At 45.6% G+C, this 14,847-nt stretch overlaps 6 protein-coding genes across 6 annotated transcripts; 2 read left to right on the top strand and 4 right to left on the bottom strand.

Moving 5' to 3' along the window:
• Positions 1-13: 13 nt before the first annotated feature.
• KUCA_T00005331001 (uncharacterized protein) lies at positions 14-2,815 on the bottom strand (the record flags this gene model as incomplete). The annotated part of the gene is made up of 1 exon (XM_022600516.1): positions 14-2,815. One exon carries the CDS (start codon positions 2,813-2,815, stop codon positions 14-16), a length of 2,802 nt encoding a protein of 933 aa, XP_022461330.1.
• Positions 2,816-3,059: 244 nt separating this feature from the next.
• KUCA_T00005332001 (uncharacterized protein) lies at positions 3,060-6,041 on the top strand (the record flags this gene model as incomplete). The annotated part of the gene is made up of 1 exon (XM_022600517.1): positions 3,060-6,041. The coding sequence occupies one exon, from the start codon at positions 3,060-3,062 to the stop codon at positions 6,039-6,041; it is 2,982 nt and encodes a 993-aa protein (XP_022461331.1).
• A 331-nt stretch (positions 6,042-6,372) lies between these two features.
• Positions 6,373-8,136, bottom strand: KUCA_T00005333001 (uncharacterized protein; the record flags this gene model as incomplete). Its single annotated transcript, XM_022600518.1, has 1 exon — positions 6,373-8,136. One exon carries the CDS (start codon positions 8,134-8,136, stop codon positions 6,373-6,375), a length of 1,764 nt encoding a protein of 587 aa, XP_022461332.1.
• A 273-nt stretch (positions 8,137-8,409) lies between these two features.
• KUCA_T00005334001 (uncharacterized protein) lies at positions 8,410-10,182 on the bottom strand (the record flags this gene model as incomplete). The annotated part of the gene is made up of 1 exon (XM_022600520.1): positions 8,410-10,182. One exon carries the CDS (start codon positions 10,180-10,182, stop codon positions 8,410-8,412), a length of 1,773 nt encoding a protein of 590 aa, XP_022461333.1.
• A 1,268-nt stretch (positions 10,183-11,450) lies between these two features.
• KUCA_T00005335001 (uncharacterized protein) lies at positions 11,451-13,913 on the top strand (the record flags this gene model as incomplete). Its single annotated transcript, XM_022600521.1, has 1 exon — positions 11,451-13,913. The coding sequence occupies one exon, from the start codon at positions 11,451-11,453 to the stop codon at positions 13,911-13,913; it is 2,463 nt and encodes an 820-aa protein (XP_022461334.1).
• Positions 13,914-14,032: 119 nt separating this feature from the next.
• On the bottom strand, positions 14,033-14,770 carry KUCA_T00005336001 (uncharacterized protein; the record flags this gene model as incomplete). The annotated part of the gene is made up of 1 exon (XM_022600522.1): positions 14,033-14,770. The coding sequence occupies one exon, from the start codon at positions 14,768-14,770 to the stop codon at positions 14,033-14,035; it is 738 nt and encodes a 245-aa protein (XP_022461335.1).
• Between the last annotated feature and the right edge of the window lie 77 nt (positions 14,771-14,847).

The raw sequence follows: 14,847 nt of genomic DNA on the forward strand, positions 1-14,847 counted from the left end.
TAAGATTTCCTCATTAAGCCTTATACGAGAACCGATACGACTCAGTGTAAGTCTGTAGATCACTCTGCGAAACGTTGGGCATACCCGCCTTCTCGCCTACAACCGAGGCATGCACCACTGGCAGGGACAATCCAAAGCCCACGCTTTGCTTGTAGAACTCCGATGACACAAAATGAGACTTGCTTCCCTCGTTGAACTTGGCCAGATACCTCAGCAGCATTTCTGGTTCCGAGTCTGGGGTAGAGGTCTCTGGCTCGGTAGTGGATTCCTCTGTCGTCAGGATATCATAGTAGTTGTTTTCAAACATTAGATCGCCATCAACATCTCTCGGGATCTTCTTCTCGCGTCGTTTGTAGTTTGGAGGAAGAGAGAGATTGAAGTAAGGATCCACCAATGGGATATCGTGTTTCATGTCCACAAACTCATCGACCAGACTGGATGCATAATCCAGAAGTTCCTGCTGCTGAACTTTCACTCTCTTTGCCGTCTCCAACTGAAGAAGACTAAATCTGTGCTCAAACTCATCCATGGGCTCCAAAGTTTCATCATTAGCCACATCCTTTGCCGAAACAACCGGTTGTTTCCTGTAGCGTGAATTAACCTGCTGTGGTTTCCGGGACTTGAAAGGCGAATTAACAATGGCCTCGCTCCCGCTCTCAACAACTTTTCGTCTGATCCGGTCCCTCGCAGAGCTCGCACTGGACGTGGTAGCACTTCTGACACGTTGGATAGCAGAAGGTATCGGAGTCAAATCCATAGAAGCGCTTTGATTCTGGGGTGTCTCTGGCATATACCGCAAGGTAGAATTCATGTTGAACTCAAAAGTCGTATTCAAAGTAGACAGCTTTCGTGGAACGTAGTATTCGTTCCAATAATTGTCAAAACACCCGGGATACGGCTCAATTCTCTTGATAATCAGTTTAGCCAATGTAGGGTCTTCATCTGTAGTTTCCTCCAGTTGGTGCAATATCTCCTTCTTTATGTCCTTGAGGTTCTCATCAGTGAACCAGTGTGTATAACTTGGTCTCAACCTGAAATTTGATCCAAAATAGTTATTATGCAGGTAATAGTCCGTGTCCAAATCCCACAGCATAGGCATTCCCTTTTCCCAGACGTAATTCCCTAAAAACAAGTTGATAGCCTCTTGTCGCTGGGCATCCACGAACGAGTTGCTATAAAATCTCTTCACACTCTCGATCATGTCTCTGGAATGCGATGACCATTGGTTGATCTTCCGATATGTCTGCACCGTGTTAACCAAATGGGATCCACCATACTGAAGAGCAATCGTGTCTCCGTGATCGTGGAACATTTCTGTGAGAATATTGACCGCGTCAGAGTCATACTCTAGGTATGTATCCTCAATGAACCCCAAAGCATGAAGCTGGTGTCCCAGAGCTCGTTTCCCAATTACAAATTGGGCGGCGTTGGTTCTATCCAAGCAATCAATACAGTTTGTCCTGCAAACGCCCTGTTGCAATTGCGTCGTATCAACCGTTTTGCCATTGTGGAAGAATCCAGTTGTCTTTATAGTCTTTTCTCCATAGCTTTCCAAATACTCTATGACTTCCTGACCTCTCGACTTCGACGCCCTAGACATATCCCAAGCGGTGTACTCAATCTTGTTTTCCTGAGGCAAGAATCTATTCAAGTATCCCAGCATATTTTCCAACTCCTTGGAAAGTTTTCCTTCCCTTGGTGTCTTCTCACGCTGTTTGACGAGGTTCAAGATCTGAACTGGGGTTCCATACCTCTTGAAAAGGTCATCGAAATGTAATGCAGCAGAAGAGTAGTATGGATCAACGACAGCGATCTCAATAGGTGGCTTTGCCATCCGTAAATTGGGAGCCGTGTCCTGGGACCAATATAGGGGTATCGAACCACGATGCTGAACAAAAGAGGTGAACCGATCGTTATTATAGAAACCAGCACTGGAAGAATGAAACGAGGTCGTGAGGGTATGCGATACTATCTGCTCAGTCTCAACTTCATTAGCAACGTTTCCTTGATCATTCACACCCCTCTTAAAGAATCTAGCTCCGGCAAAGAAATGGGACCGTCTGGCAATCAGAGTGATATACACCTGTTCGTCAAAAATCGAGATCTTGGCCTGGTCAACAAAACCATGAATAATAGGCTGGAACCAATCATAGATCCGATCAAAGGATTTCATCACAGGCTCCATCAGTGCGGCATTCCAGACGAACCGCTCGTTGAATTCAAATGCTTTCACCAGATTCTTACTACCTATACCAAGCGACTGCTTCTTGTTCCTCATGAAATTCACTTGAAGTGAGTTGGTGACATCATAGGTGTAGCTGAAATAGAACGTTTTGCTGAGATCCAGGTTTTGGAAGGTTGACAGAAATCGCGCCTCTTCAGAGTTCCTATCAGGCTTCTTGAAATTATTCGTGACTGGAATGAGCTCCGTTCCATCAACATGGTAGATGTAATGGCCACCGATAGTGGCAACGGGTCTTCGCTTTGTGATCACACACAAATAGTAGTAATCCTTGGTGAACTTGATGAAACCTAACAAGCCAACAGCAGTCAATCTCTTAGTTAGACCTCCATCACTGCTCTCCTCCAAACCGGACAGGACATCCATGATCTCATTTCTCGTGAAATATACATTGTCTTCCATTATAATCAAGCCAGAGTTCGACGTCAAATCGATTTCCAGAATGCGAAACATCGTTTCCCTCCCATTACTCCCCACAATGTACATCCTCTGATCCGTGACATAGATAGTGTACTTGGTCAAATTGACCTTTCTAGGTTTTGTGGTCACCTGCTGGTCCACATGATCATCCATTGGCGGGAAATAAGAGCCCTCATTCGGGATCTCCGTTCGGTCGCCCATACGAAAGGATTGTCGGATAGGAAACAAGACAAGTTCTGTGTTTACGCCTGATAACAATGCGTAGTGCACGGGTCCAAAACAGAAGGTAGTGTTTTTCAGCTAATAATTTTTAGTGGGGGAATCTTTTTTTTACCACCTTTAAAGTGCATTTGAACAGGGCTAGACTAGGATACTGAAGAAAGAAAGCAGAGGTATAATGGGAGAACCCAATGAACCCACCACCAAGGTGCTTTCTGAAGCCCAGCTGAGGGCCCAGGCTAAGAGACAGGAGAAGCTGGCCAGGCGCAAAGTGTATGGGGACCTACTTGTCCAAGGCACTAACGACTCTTCCATCGTCTCCAAGAGGTCTGTAGAGAGACTTTATGGCAGCGTGATAGCAGCAGCCAATGGAAAGAAAGCTCCTGAATACTTCAAGCCGTTTGTCAGAAAGCCTCAGCGAAGATCTCCGGTCATCAACCGAGGATATTGGATCAGAGTACAGGCGATAAGCAGGATCTTAGATGAGATTGCATCGAAATCTGCAGACGGCACGATCATCATAAACTTAGGCTGTGGGTACGATCCGTTGCCCTTTGAACGTATTGATAATGCCGAAAATGTGTTTTGTATCGATGTTGATTATCCCGAGTTGATCAAGAACAAAACGCACATGATCACTAGCTCGCCTGAGATACTGGAGATCATTGGACCGAAAGTTTCGCCCAAGCATCCGGCAATTGGCATCCAGACTGAAAGATATGCTGCGGTAGGTTGTGATCTGCGTGATCTAAAACTTTTCAAGGAGGTGCTCAGCTCATTGGGTGTATATGAAAGCAACACAACCAGCATCTTCGTTGCAGAGGTATCTCTGGCATACATGCTGCCAGAATTTGCAGATCCAGTCATTGCTGAGACATCAGCTGTTGCCAAGTCCCATTTTGTCCTATTGGAGCAAATCATGCCTGCCGGAAAAGACCATCCCTTTGCGAGAACCATGCTCAAGCATTTCAACAAAATCGGCACTCCTCTTGGATGTGTTTCCAAATACCACAACACCGAGCTGCAGGAACAGAGATTTAGAGATCTCGGATTTTTGTTCGTGAAGTCGACAGACTTGTGGACATCCTGGAAGGAAACAGACGCAAAGACGAAACATCTTATTGAGACCATTGAGGGGTTTGATGAGTGGGAGGAGTTCTTGCTATTTTGTCAACACTATGTTGTTCTTCATGCAAGTGTCTCGGAGATAACCGAGGAAACAATTCCGAAGGTCTTTAAAAATGAGAATTCACTTCAAATTGGAGCCTTACAGGATGATCAACATGTGCTTAAGAAGTTCCTGGCTGGTGCTGCCATTGACGAAAATTCTGGTGATTTCGTTTTGGTTGGAGGAACAGATACGCAGAGAACTAACAATGCCAATCTTCTCACTTTGGACAAAGATTCTGACTTGAACATCATTTCTCACAAACTTCCTGCAAGAATGTGTCATTCGTGCGTCAATGTTGGGGACGGCGAGATGCTGCTTTTAGGTGGAAGAACTGCTCCTCACAAATTAATGAGTGACTCTTGGAGATTGAAATCGTCCAAGAACAAAATATACAAGTGGATTAAAGACACTGACATGCCTTTTCCAAGATCACGCATGGCCGTTTCGAAGGTGGGAAAAGACGAGGTGCTGGTTTTTGGCGGACTCGAAGAAAATTCAAGCCAGTCTGCATTCATGGTATACAATATAGAGTTACATGAGTGGACCCCACTAACTTGTGACAAAAAAATAATCAGCAGGGAAGGTGCTGCAATGTGTTTGAACGGCAATACAGGTATAGTCATTGGTGGAATGGTTGATGGAGCCATTTGTCCTACGGCATTTTCGTTCAAATACTCCAAGAATGATAGAAAAATTGAGGTCATTGATCATGTTGAGAATGTGGCATTTGCGAGATATGGTTCGAAGGCCATTTATTTGGCTGATGACCAGACACTAGTTATCGGAGGTGTTTCGAACGACCATGTCCTGGGGCAGACGGATACCGTCATTAGCGTCTCTTTTGATCTTGCCAAAACTACGAATAGACCAATTCCTGACTCATTCTACAAGGAATGCCCAATGCTGGTTGGAAATGAAATATTTGAGAGAGACAATGTTGTTTACTCCATTGGTGGTGGAGCCGTGTGTTTTTCGTTTGGATCGGTTTGGAATGGACTTTCCAAGTTTTCCTTGAAAATATCCAAATCGTTCAATTGGGAGCTGAAGTCTGAGAATGTTTTTGAAGAGAAAAAGGAACAGAAAACACACTACTCGGAGAGGTCAGAGACTTCAATTGAAACCGTCTCTTCCATTACAGTCTCCTCATGGAAGAATATACAGCGGAATAATATTCCTGTATTGATCAAGACTGTGAATCTAGGAAGCTGTATTTCCAAATGGAAAAATCCTGCTTATCTGAAGTCCAAAGTGGGCCAACAAAATGTGGTGGTTCACGAGAGCTCGGATCATCAGCTCAACTTTCAAAAGAAGAATTTCAATTACGCAACGGTTCCGTTTGGAGATTTCGTTGATAACGTGTTTGGCAAGTCTGATAAGAAATATTATTTGAGAGCTCTCAATAACCAAGAACCAAAAGAGAAGGCTGCGAAATTCGTCGAGGACTTCCCAATGCTGGCTGATGACTTCCAACTACCCGACTGCTTTGAGGATGTGATATCCAACCAACACTCTTCCCCTTTGCGAATCGCATCCCCAGGAACATCCATATGGCTTCATTACGATGTTACGGCAAATATTCTTTGTCAGATTGTTGGCACCAAAAAAATTAGACTCTTTGCTCCATCTAGTGTTGACCAATTGGCGTTCCCTGCAGGTGCATCATCTTCAACCATTAACAACATTTTTACGGAGCCCTCAAACGAAACAGCATATACCTGCACCATGGAACCTGGAGATATCTTGTTCATTCCTCGACTATGGTTGCATGCAACGAATCCTGAAAAGCCTTCTATTTCTCTGAACTTCTTCTGGAAAGATCTGGAAAATGCTCTCTATGCTGCAGGCAAGGACGTTTACGGGAACAGAGACATTGCGGCTTACGAGAACGGCAGACATGCAGTCCAGAGGGTCAAGTCTTTATTTGATAATGTTCCCGAAGATGTGAGAGAATTTTATCTGAAGAGATTGGCTGAAGAGATGTTGAAATGAGGTTATGCATGCTCCTGCTCACCGTGCATAATGTGGGGTATCACCTTTCATCGGCATTATGTATAGTGAGAATTCTGGCTGAAAAAAACGTTTTATGAGTGGTAATACTGACCCAAGGGCCAGAAATCTACTCTTAATATCAAATATTGATCAATTAATCAACATACCTTCAAGTAGGCACAATTGAAAATGCGTGATACCCAACTATTAATCACTAGTTAGGGCATCGTCATATGTATGTAAGTTTCGGAGTCCATTCCATGGACATACCAAACGTCTAGTGCTGGATTCAACACCACGATCTTATTCACAATCTTCCTAGCCTATCCATTTAGGCATCCAGAACACATCCACTCGAGGCATCAGAGACCAGCTTGGAGTACTTGGCCAAGGTTCCTCTGGTGTATCTTGGAGCAGGAGCAACCCATTCGCTTCTTCTCCTGGCAAGCTCTTCTTCACTAACAGTCAAGTCGATAGTGTTGTTGTCAGAGTCGATGATGATCTCATCACCATCACGCACAAGACCAATTGGTCCACCTTCAGCAGCCTCTGGAACGATGTGACCAATCAAAAATCCGTGGGATCCACCGGAGAATCTGCCATCAGTCAGCAAAGCACAGTCTTTACCCAAACCGTAGCCCATAAGAGCGCTGGATGGCTTCAACATCTCGGGCATACCTGGACCACCCTTTGGACCTTCGTATCTGATCACAACAACGGTCTTCTCGCCCTTCTTGATCTCACCGTTTTCCAAGGCAGTGATGAATCCTTCCTCCTCGTCAAACACACGTGCGGTTCCCTTGAAGTAGGTTCCCTCCTTACCGGTGATCTTAGCAACGGCTCCACCTGGAGCCAGAGAACCGGTCAGAATTTGCAAATGTCCACTGGTCTTCAAAGGATTCGAGATGCTTCTCACGATATCCTGGCCGTCAGGCAATCCAGGCAAGTTCTTCAAGTTCTCAGCAACAGTCTTACCTGTACAGGTGATGAGATCACCTTCAATCATGCCTTCTTCCAGCAAGTACTTCATCACAGCTGGGGTTCCACCATATCTTTGTAGATCGGCCATCACGTACTTACCGGATGGTCTGAAGTCAGCAAGCAACGGCGTCTTGTCGGAGATGTCCTGGAAGTCCTGAATGGAGAGCTTGACTCCAGCAGAGTGTGCAATAGCAATCAGGTGCAAAACAGCGTTGGTAGAACCTCCAGTGGCAATGATATAGGTAATTGCATTTCTGAAAGCCTCGCGGGTCATGATATCTCTTGGCTTGATGTCCAGCTCCATGATGTTCTTGATCGCATAGCCGATATTGTCACATTCTGTCATCTTCTCTTTGGAAACAGCAGGATAAGACGACGAGTAAGGCAGCGAGATTCCCATAACCTCAGCAGCAGATGCCATGGTGTTGGCGGTGTACATACCACCACAAGATCCTGGGCCGGGACACGAGTGTCTAACAATATCCTCTCTCTGTTCTTCACTTATCTGCTTGGAAATGAACTGGCCATAACTCTGGAATGCAGTCACAACATCGATTGGTTCTGGGGCCCCTCCTCCGCAAGTCGACTGTCCTGCCATGATAGTACCACCATAGACCATAATGGAGGGTCTGTTATGTCTGGCAAAAGCCATCAACACACCAGGCATGTTCTTGTCACAAGAAGGAATACCGATGTTGGCATCATAATGTTGACCCATCATGATGGTCTCAAATGAGTCGGCAATGATCTCTCTACTCTGCAACGAGTATCTCATACCAGTTGTTCCCATCGAAATACCATCGGAAACACCGATGGTGTTGAATTGCATTGCCTTTAAACCGGCTTTGTTCACCGAGGCGCTACACCTATGATTCAAATCCAAAAGATGCATGTTGCACGGATTTCCGGTCCACCAAACGGACCCGACACCGACTTGGGCCTTGTTAAAGTCTTCTTCCTCGAAACCAGTAGCGTACAACATGGCCTGAGACGCACCTTGAGACTTGGGCTGGGTGATCAAAGACGAATATTTGTTCAGTTTCTTCTCGGCATTCTGAACAGAACATGATGCAAAGCACCTGCGCTGCTTTCCAATAGCTTTTAGCATGCTCATTTTGGTTGGAAACTCGGTGAGGTACTGTTGACAGCCTCCGCAACGGTGGTGAAAAATCTTGAAAATGAGTCTACACCTTTGCGGTACACGACTTTGCAAGCACACGACCGGCCAATCAGATACCCCGCGAATGCAATCAAGGACAAACGGTCCTACTGATACCGTTTGTTTTTACCTCTGGGTTGTATAATTTGAATATATATTAAACTGAAAAAAGGCAGCGGGCCCGAATGTGGCTGGTAAGTCGGAAAATTCGACTCTTGTCTTCAATGCTCATGAGTTGGTGTACTTGTGGCTCTCAGAGTATTTCGAGCAGTACTTCTGGGTGGCCTTAAGAACACACTCAGTAGCCTTTTTCGTCCTCTTGTAGGCATCTTCGTCGAGGAACACCTCGGCCACTGGAGTGGTCTGGTACATACCTAAAATGTAATCCAACACGCCCTTGAGATACACCACCTTCACGTTTGCATCTGCCTCTGTGACAGTCAAACCGAGGTAGTCAGTGTAGAAAGTTTCACCTCCGTGCTGGTATTGCCCAATGACCTCCCAGAATGACACACCATTAGGCGTCAGGACGGAGGCCCTTCCGGAGCAGGATGGACCAGTCAAATCCCACGACAGAACATCCATGTTCAGGTCGATTGAGTTGGACATCAGCTCCTTGCGGAACTTCCCGCCTTCTTCTACCAGCAGAAGCAAAGAGGGACGATAAAGCGTTTCTGCACAACCACACGCATCGACATGGGCTTTTGCAAAACCGATCCAAATGTTCTTTGGTCCATGAGATAAACCACTTGAGGAGAAAGTCTTGATCTGCAGTTCTGGTGGGATTGGGATCAAAGGAGTCCCGCCCCTCAAGTCACCCTCGACTTTCGCAGTTTCAGTGTTCTGTTGCTTGAACCTGCAGAGACCATAATCAAGAGAACACTTGATGACAGTCAGAGGATTCAGTTCATATATAAAGTAGATGGCACCCTTGGAATGGGCAGAGTCTTCCGTCTCTTTGTGGTAAAAAAATGGGGTCCAGTTCTTCTCCTTCTCCTTAGTGTCCTTTCCATCAATCGAAAACACCACGAGCTGGTTGTCGTCTTTGGTAGGTTTTCTCAGCGGGAAGAACGCATGGACAGCTCTCTTTCCTTTAGCCTTATTGGAAACCATGTTAAACACCACAATCGGCTCCTGGGAGTACTGCCCGTCCTTCCAGATGATCCTAGGGTCTTCAGGGCCTGCCAAGGCAACGTTCTCCTTATCGTATTCGAAAGGAATGTTCAAAGTGACAGGAAATTTCAGTGAATACTTGTCCTCATTGGCACCTTCTTCCTCGTCATCAAACTTGGACTCGAAATCTTCATCAGAGGCATCCACGTATTTGATTCTGTGACCTTTGACCTCCTTCCAGTACTTGTCAAACAGCTGGATCCTCACAAAACTTACCGTGGGAGAATCTCTGTAGCCAGAAGATGTATACACAATACGACTTGTGAGCATGTGAAGCTTTTCACTCTCAAGCCAGACAGAACCACCACTGAAGCGGAACCATCTCTTGGAGACAACTTCACCTTCTTCCATATCCTTCTCATCTGCAACGGTGACAATCTGTTTGTACTTAGATTTGAGCAATTCTCTCCTAACCAAAGCCAAGTCATCCTTGAGGTCAATTGGTTGAGAGGCAGAGATCATCCGGTTAGACTTAGGACCGGGTTTGTAGGAAATATCCTCACATTTAATCTGGTCGTAGTTCGAGATCGTCAACTCCGAGATGTCAAGATTACCCACAAAACTCTCCACAGTGATATTCTTGAACTCGGCCGAGGAGAATTTCTCGCTGATGGGGGTTCCGGTAATGTCCTTTGAGTTTAGATCGCCATAAGCGTAGACGCTCAACAGGTTCTTAAGCTTGGACTGTTTCAGGGCATCCGACCAGGAGTCTGAACTGGCTTCGAAAGAGGTAGAGATGAACAATGTGATTACCAACACTGTCATGATCACCGCCACCCGGAATTTTATCCGGGGGCTCAGGGTTGAAAATGTGGCCTTCAATCCCATGATTTGATGCTTGCTCTGATGGTTGTAATGCTTGCGCAGGGCGAGAATGGTGAAACTGGAGCGTTCAAGTTGCCCTTAGCGAAAAATCAAGACCAATCTTATGATTCAAACTTCAGTAGCTTCCTGAGTGGAAAAATCCCTTCAAAAGTGGCAAACTGGTCGATCTACTCTTGTTAGAGCGTATCTCAGGGCCTTATCAGAGCAAAATTCAGGTTCAAAAAGCAATCCAAAGCACGTTGTTACTCGAAGTTGCAACAAGCTAATCACAATATATGAATGCTTCGGCGTTTGAAACTGCGCTGGTTTAGGTTCAAACTAGTGGGTTTGGAAAGAAAGAGGGAGAGTTTGATGAAGAGGAGATCATGGGTCGGAGGAAGCTTTGCTTAGAGCCCTCTTCTTCGGAAAGTGGCTGGTGCGTCCATATCGACGCGACTAAACTACCAAAAAAGTCCTCTTCGCTCAAAACCGCAGATCCCACATTTTCTCTCACACTGCAAAAAACGGCTTATACCGTTGATTAATTGCAGCTCACATTCCAGTACGGGAGTTTATTCGATGTCACAACAGATTGGATGGATAGGATATGGCTGCAATTGCTAGTAGGTTTCGCCGGCCATTGCAGTCGACTACGTTTACATGCGAACAAATCCTTCGCTGAAACCAAGCTTTGCAGGGTCTCAGCTAGTTGAAAACGGCTTTTCGTCACGCGACTACGTTCCCTTTTCCAACGTTAACTTTTCAGTGCTGCACCGAGTTAGCGCGTGTGCACGCATGTGGCTAGAGAGGTGTGGCGCGGGAGTCTTTGGACCCTGTTCGTACATGCAAATCATTGTAAATCCTCAATTTTTGGGACAAATTTGTTAGACCCAATGGGAATAAAATTAGACAAACATCTAGCGCTTAACATGGTTTATCTAGCGCAAGCTTAAAAAATTCATCTTTCAAAAGAATTAATGACAAGGTATCATCCTTCAACTTTCCAGTCTAGCTTTGGACGAAGCGATCATCACCCGGAATTTGGTCCTGGGGCACGAAATATTCTTTACGGATCGTTTGAGATGGGGGGGGGGGGCCATCAAAAATTCCAAATTGGGCGAGGCACGCAATCGCTTGAGTTTTGTTCCCACACGATTATTGTAACGCGTCGCGACACGACCTCTGTTGCAAAACAAACAAACAAGACAAGCCAAAAACAGCTTTGCGGTGGCGATTTGTCTTTGTTGTTTTAGGTAACTATTATTGTCTAGAAACTCCTTCTTTGCTATAAAATGGGAAGACTACCAAATAGACCAACCAGCGAACTTGGAACCGGGGCTGGGCTTCCGGAGCATCTTCGACCCAAGCCTGTGGCTGACCCGATGGGAATCCTTTCGAAGCCCTTCAAAGTGCCTATAAAGGCTTTCGGGACTGACGGGGCTCGCAAGTCAGAGCGCAAGAGGCCGCGGGTATCATATGCACTAATGGATATTGATTCCAACAGTTTAAACGACGATATGGTGGACGAAGATGGTAACATCAGCCGCAAGGTGAAAGGTGCCACGCTTTCTAGACGGTTCATAGGGTCCGCAGACAACACAGCTGCGATACTAACTAAGCGTTTCATCCTCCCACGTTCTTCGGGCAAAGAGAATGATGTCTTCATGAGGCCGCCACCGCCAGCTTTGGGGACTAGGCGGACCCCAACAGTCGCACCGAGACCTCTTCATGATCCAATGAGCGAATTGGCAATTGTTCTGTATGATCCCACCGTGGACAAGATACCAGAGATCGAGCTCTTAAAGGAGGAAGAGTCAGAAAAGGTTAAAGAAGAGGAAAAACCTGCAGAGCCCGAAGTTGTGGAAACGGCACCAAAGCGGAAAGTGCACAAGTCGCTTAACGAGATCTTGGGCATCTCACACGATTACTCCGTAAGTAAGAAGTACCCCAATGTGGCTGTTGTGATTGACCCAAAACTGGCCAAGATTTTGAGACCTCACCAAATTTTGGGAGTCAAATTCTTGTATCAGTGCACCTCTGGGATGATAGACGCTCGCGCTAAAGGGTGTATCATGGCCGATGAAATGGGATTAGGTAAAACGTTACAGTGTGTCGCTTTGATGTGGACTTTGTTGAAACAGGGTCCATTGGGAAAGAAGACAATTGATAAGAGTATCATTGTTTGCCCTTCATCCCTTGTTAAGAATTGGGCGAACGAGTTTGACAAGTGGCTTGGCAAGGGAACATTGACTCCGTTGGCGATTGATGGTAAATCCACAAAGGGAACTGATGTGGCCACCTCAATACGGCAATGGGCTCTGGCCGCAGGAAGGAATATTGTGAGACCTGTGCTGATCATCAGTTACGAGACTCTTAGGCGTAACGTGGACAATTTGATGAACACGGAGATTGGTCTCATCGTTGCCGATGAAGGTCATAGACTGAAGAATGGTGAATCGCAGACATTCACTGCGCTTAGTGCCCTCAACTGTGTCAGAAGAGTGATCTTGTCGGGTACTCCAATCCAGAACGATCTATCAGAGTACTTCTCTCTGTTGAATTTTGCAAATCCCGGCCTTCTGGGGACAAAACTTGATTTCAGAAAGACCTATGAGCTCCCCATTCTTCGAGGTCGTGACTCGCTAGCTGATGAAAATGAGCGCAAAAAGGGTGATGAAAAGCTGCTTGAATTGACACAGGTCGTCTCCAGATTCATCATCAGAAGAACAAACGACATTCTTTCCAAGTACTTACCCGTCAAGTATGAATACGTCATCTTCTGCAAGATGGCTCCAATGCAGGAGAGGTTATACAACCACTTTATCACTTCCCCTGACATCAAGAAGCTTTTGAGGGGTGTTGGATCTCAGCCTTTGAAGGCAATCGGTCTTTTAAAGAAGCTGTGTAACCATCCCGATCTTTTGAACTTGCCAGAAGATATTGATGGTTGCGAAGACCTCATTCCAGAGGACTATACCAAGACGTCTGGTCGTAACAGAGAAGTGCAGACATGGCATAGTGGAAAGATGGAGATTCTCCAGAGGTTTTTGTATCAGATCAACCGCACCACTGATGACAAGATTGTACTGATCTCGAACTATACTCAGACTCTTGATTTGATAGAGAAAATGTGCAGACAGGCGAGATACGGATGTCTTCGCCTGGACGGAACGATGAACATCTCGAAGAGGCAGAAGCTGGTCGATAGATTCAACGACCCAGAAGGAAAGGAGTTTGTGTTTTTGCTAAGTTCTAAAGCAGGTGGGTGCGGAATCAACTTGATTGGTGCAAACAGACTGGTATTGATCGACCCAGACTGGAACCCAGCATCTGATCAACAGGCACTGGCGCGTGTCTGGAGGGACGGACAGAAGAAGAATTGTTTCATCTATAGGTTCATCACCACGGGAACTATCGAGGAAAAGATATTGCAGAGGCAGTCTGCCAAATTACAGCTTTCTTCATGTGTGGTTGACTCCAACGAAGACGTGGAAAGATTGTTTTCTGGAGAAACCTTGAAGAAACTCTTCTTGTACCAGAAGAACACTGCTTCTGATACGCACGATACGTACAACTGCAAAAGATGTGGAAAAGACGGTAGGCAACATATCAAATCATCAGCGATGCTGTATGGAGATCCTACGACCTGGAACCATATTCATCCCGAGAAACTTTCAGAGAATGAGGATGTGTTGTTGGCAAACGAGTCTAATTTTGACAACATCAGTTATTGTTTCCAGTACATATCGCATTGAAGGTTGTCATAATACAAAATCTCTTACTAAGTCGCACTCGCAGCTGGTTTCTTCGACTCCAATGTTTCCAGAACATAGCACTGGCTTCAGAATCACTTCAGCCTCATCTAAAATCTCAATCAACGGTTTATCCATGCAGGATCCCAGAACAAACGCTCATGCTCGTCCTGATCGTCTATCCACAAAATTCCATTGGAAACCATATCATCCACTACACTTTTGGCCCTGTAGCTCTTCCATCCGAAATTGTCTCTCAACAATCCAATAGACACAAATCCCATTAATCCACACACTTCAATAACTTTGACCTCGTCCGTATTCAAACTCTGTGGGATTGTCTTCAGATACTCCTTCTTGCCTATAGTGACAATCTGTATTTCATCACCAAGCTGTTTTAGATACTCCACACTTTTCATCGCATCTTCTCTCGAAAACTTACCGAAAACAGGATCAGCATCCGCATTAAGCACTTTCGTAAGCTCCGAAACAGAAAGCAACCCGCCATTGATATCTTTTGTCTCCTGGCATATCTGGAAAATTCGCACTCCCAGTCCATAATAGAATGTGTCGTTCTTGGAAGCGCCCTTTCGGCTTTCCTCGTCTCCCTTGAGAACCCTCAAAGAGTCCACGTTAAAAGAGCGACAAACGTTGCTGAATTCTATGCGAAACTTTGCATTGCTGCTGATTTCCTCACGATGCTGTTTAGCAAAGGAAATGAGTGCATTTTGAAAGACCTGGATTTGCGTCTCCAACTGATTAGCCTGTGATTGTAGAAACGACTGTCCCAAATCCTGGAACTGTTTCTGTTCTTGCGAAATATTATTAAACGAGTTCAGTCCCAGTTTCTTCATTCCCATAGATTAATAACGGCAACCTTTGTTAACCGCCCAAAGCACGATTCTGGTTGGCTGTTTGAGCGTTCAATCCCACTTTC

Source organism: Kuraishia capsulata, genomic scaffold, assembly GCF_000576695.1.
Source record: "Kuraishia capsulata CBS 1993 genomic scaffold, Kuraishia_capsulata_scaffold_6, whole genome shotgun sequence".
Classification (NCBI taxonomy): domain Eukaryota; kingdom Fungi; phylum Ascomycota; class Pichiomycetes; order Pichiales; family Pichiaceae; genus Kuraishia; species Kuraishia capsulata.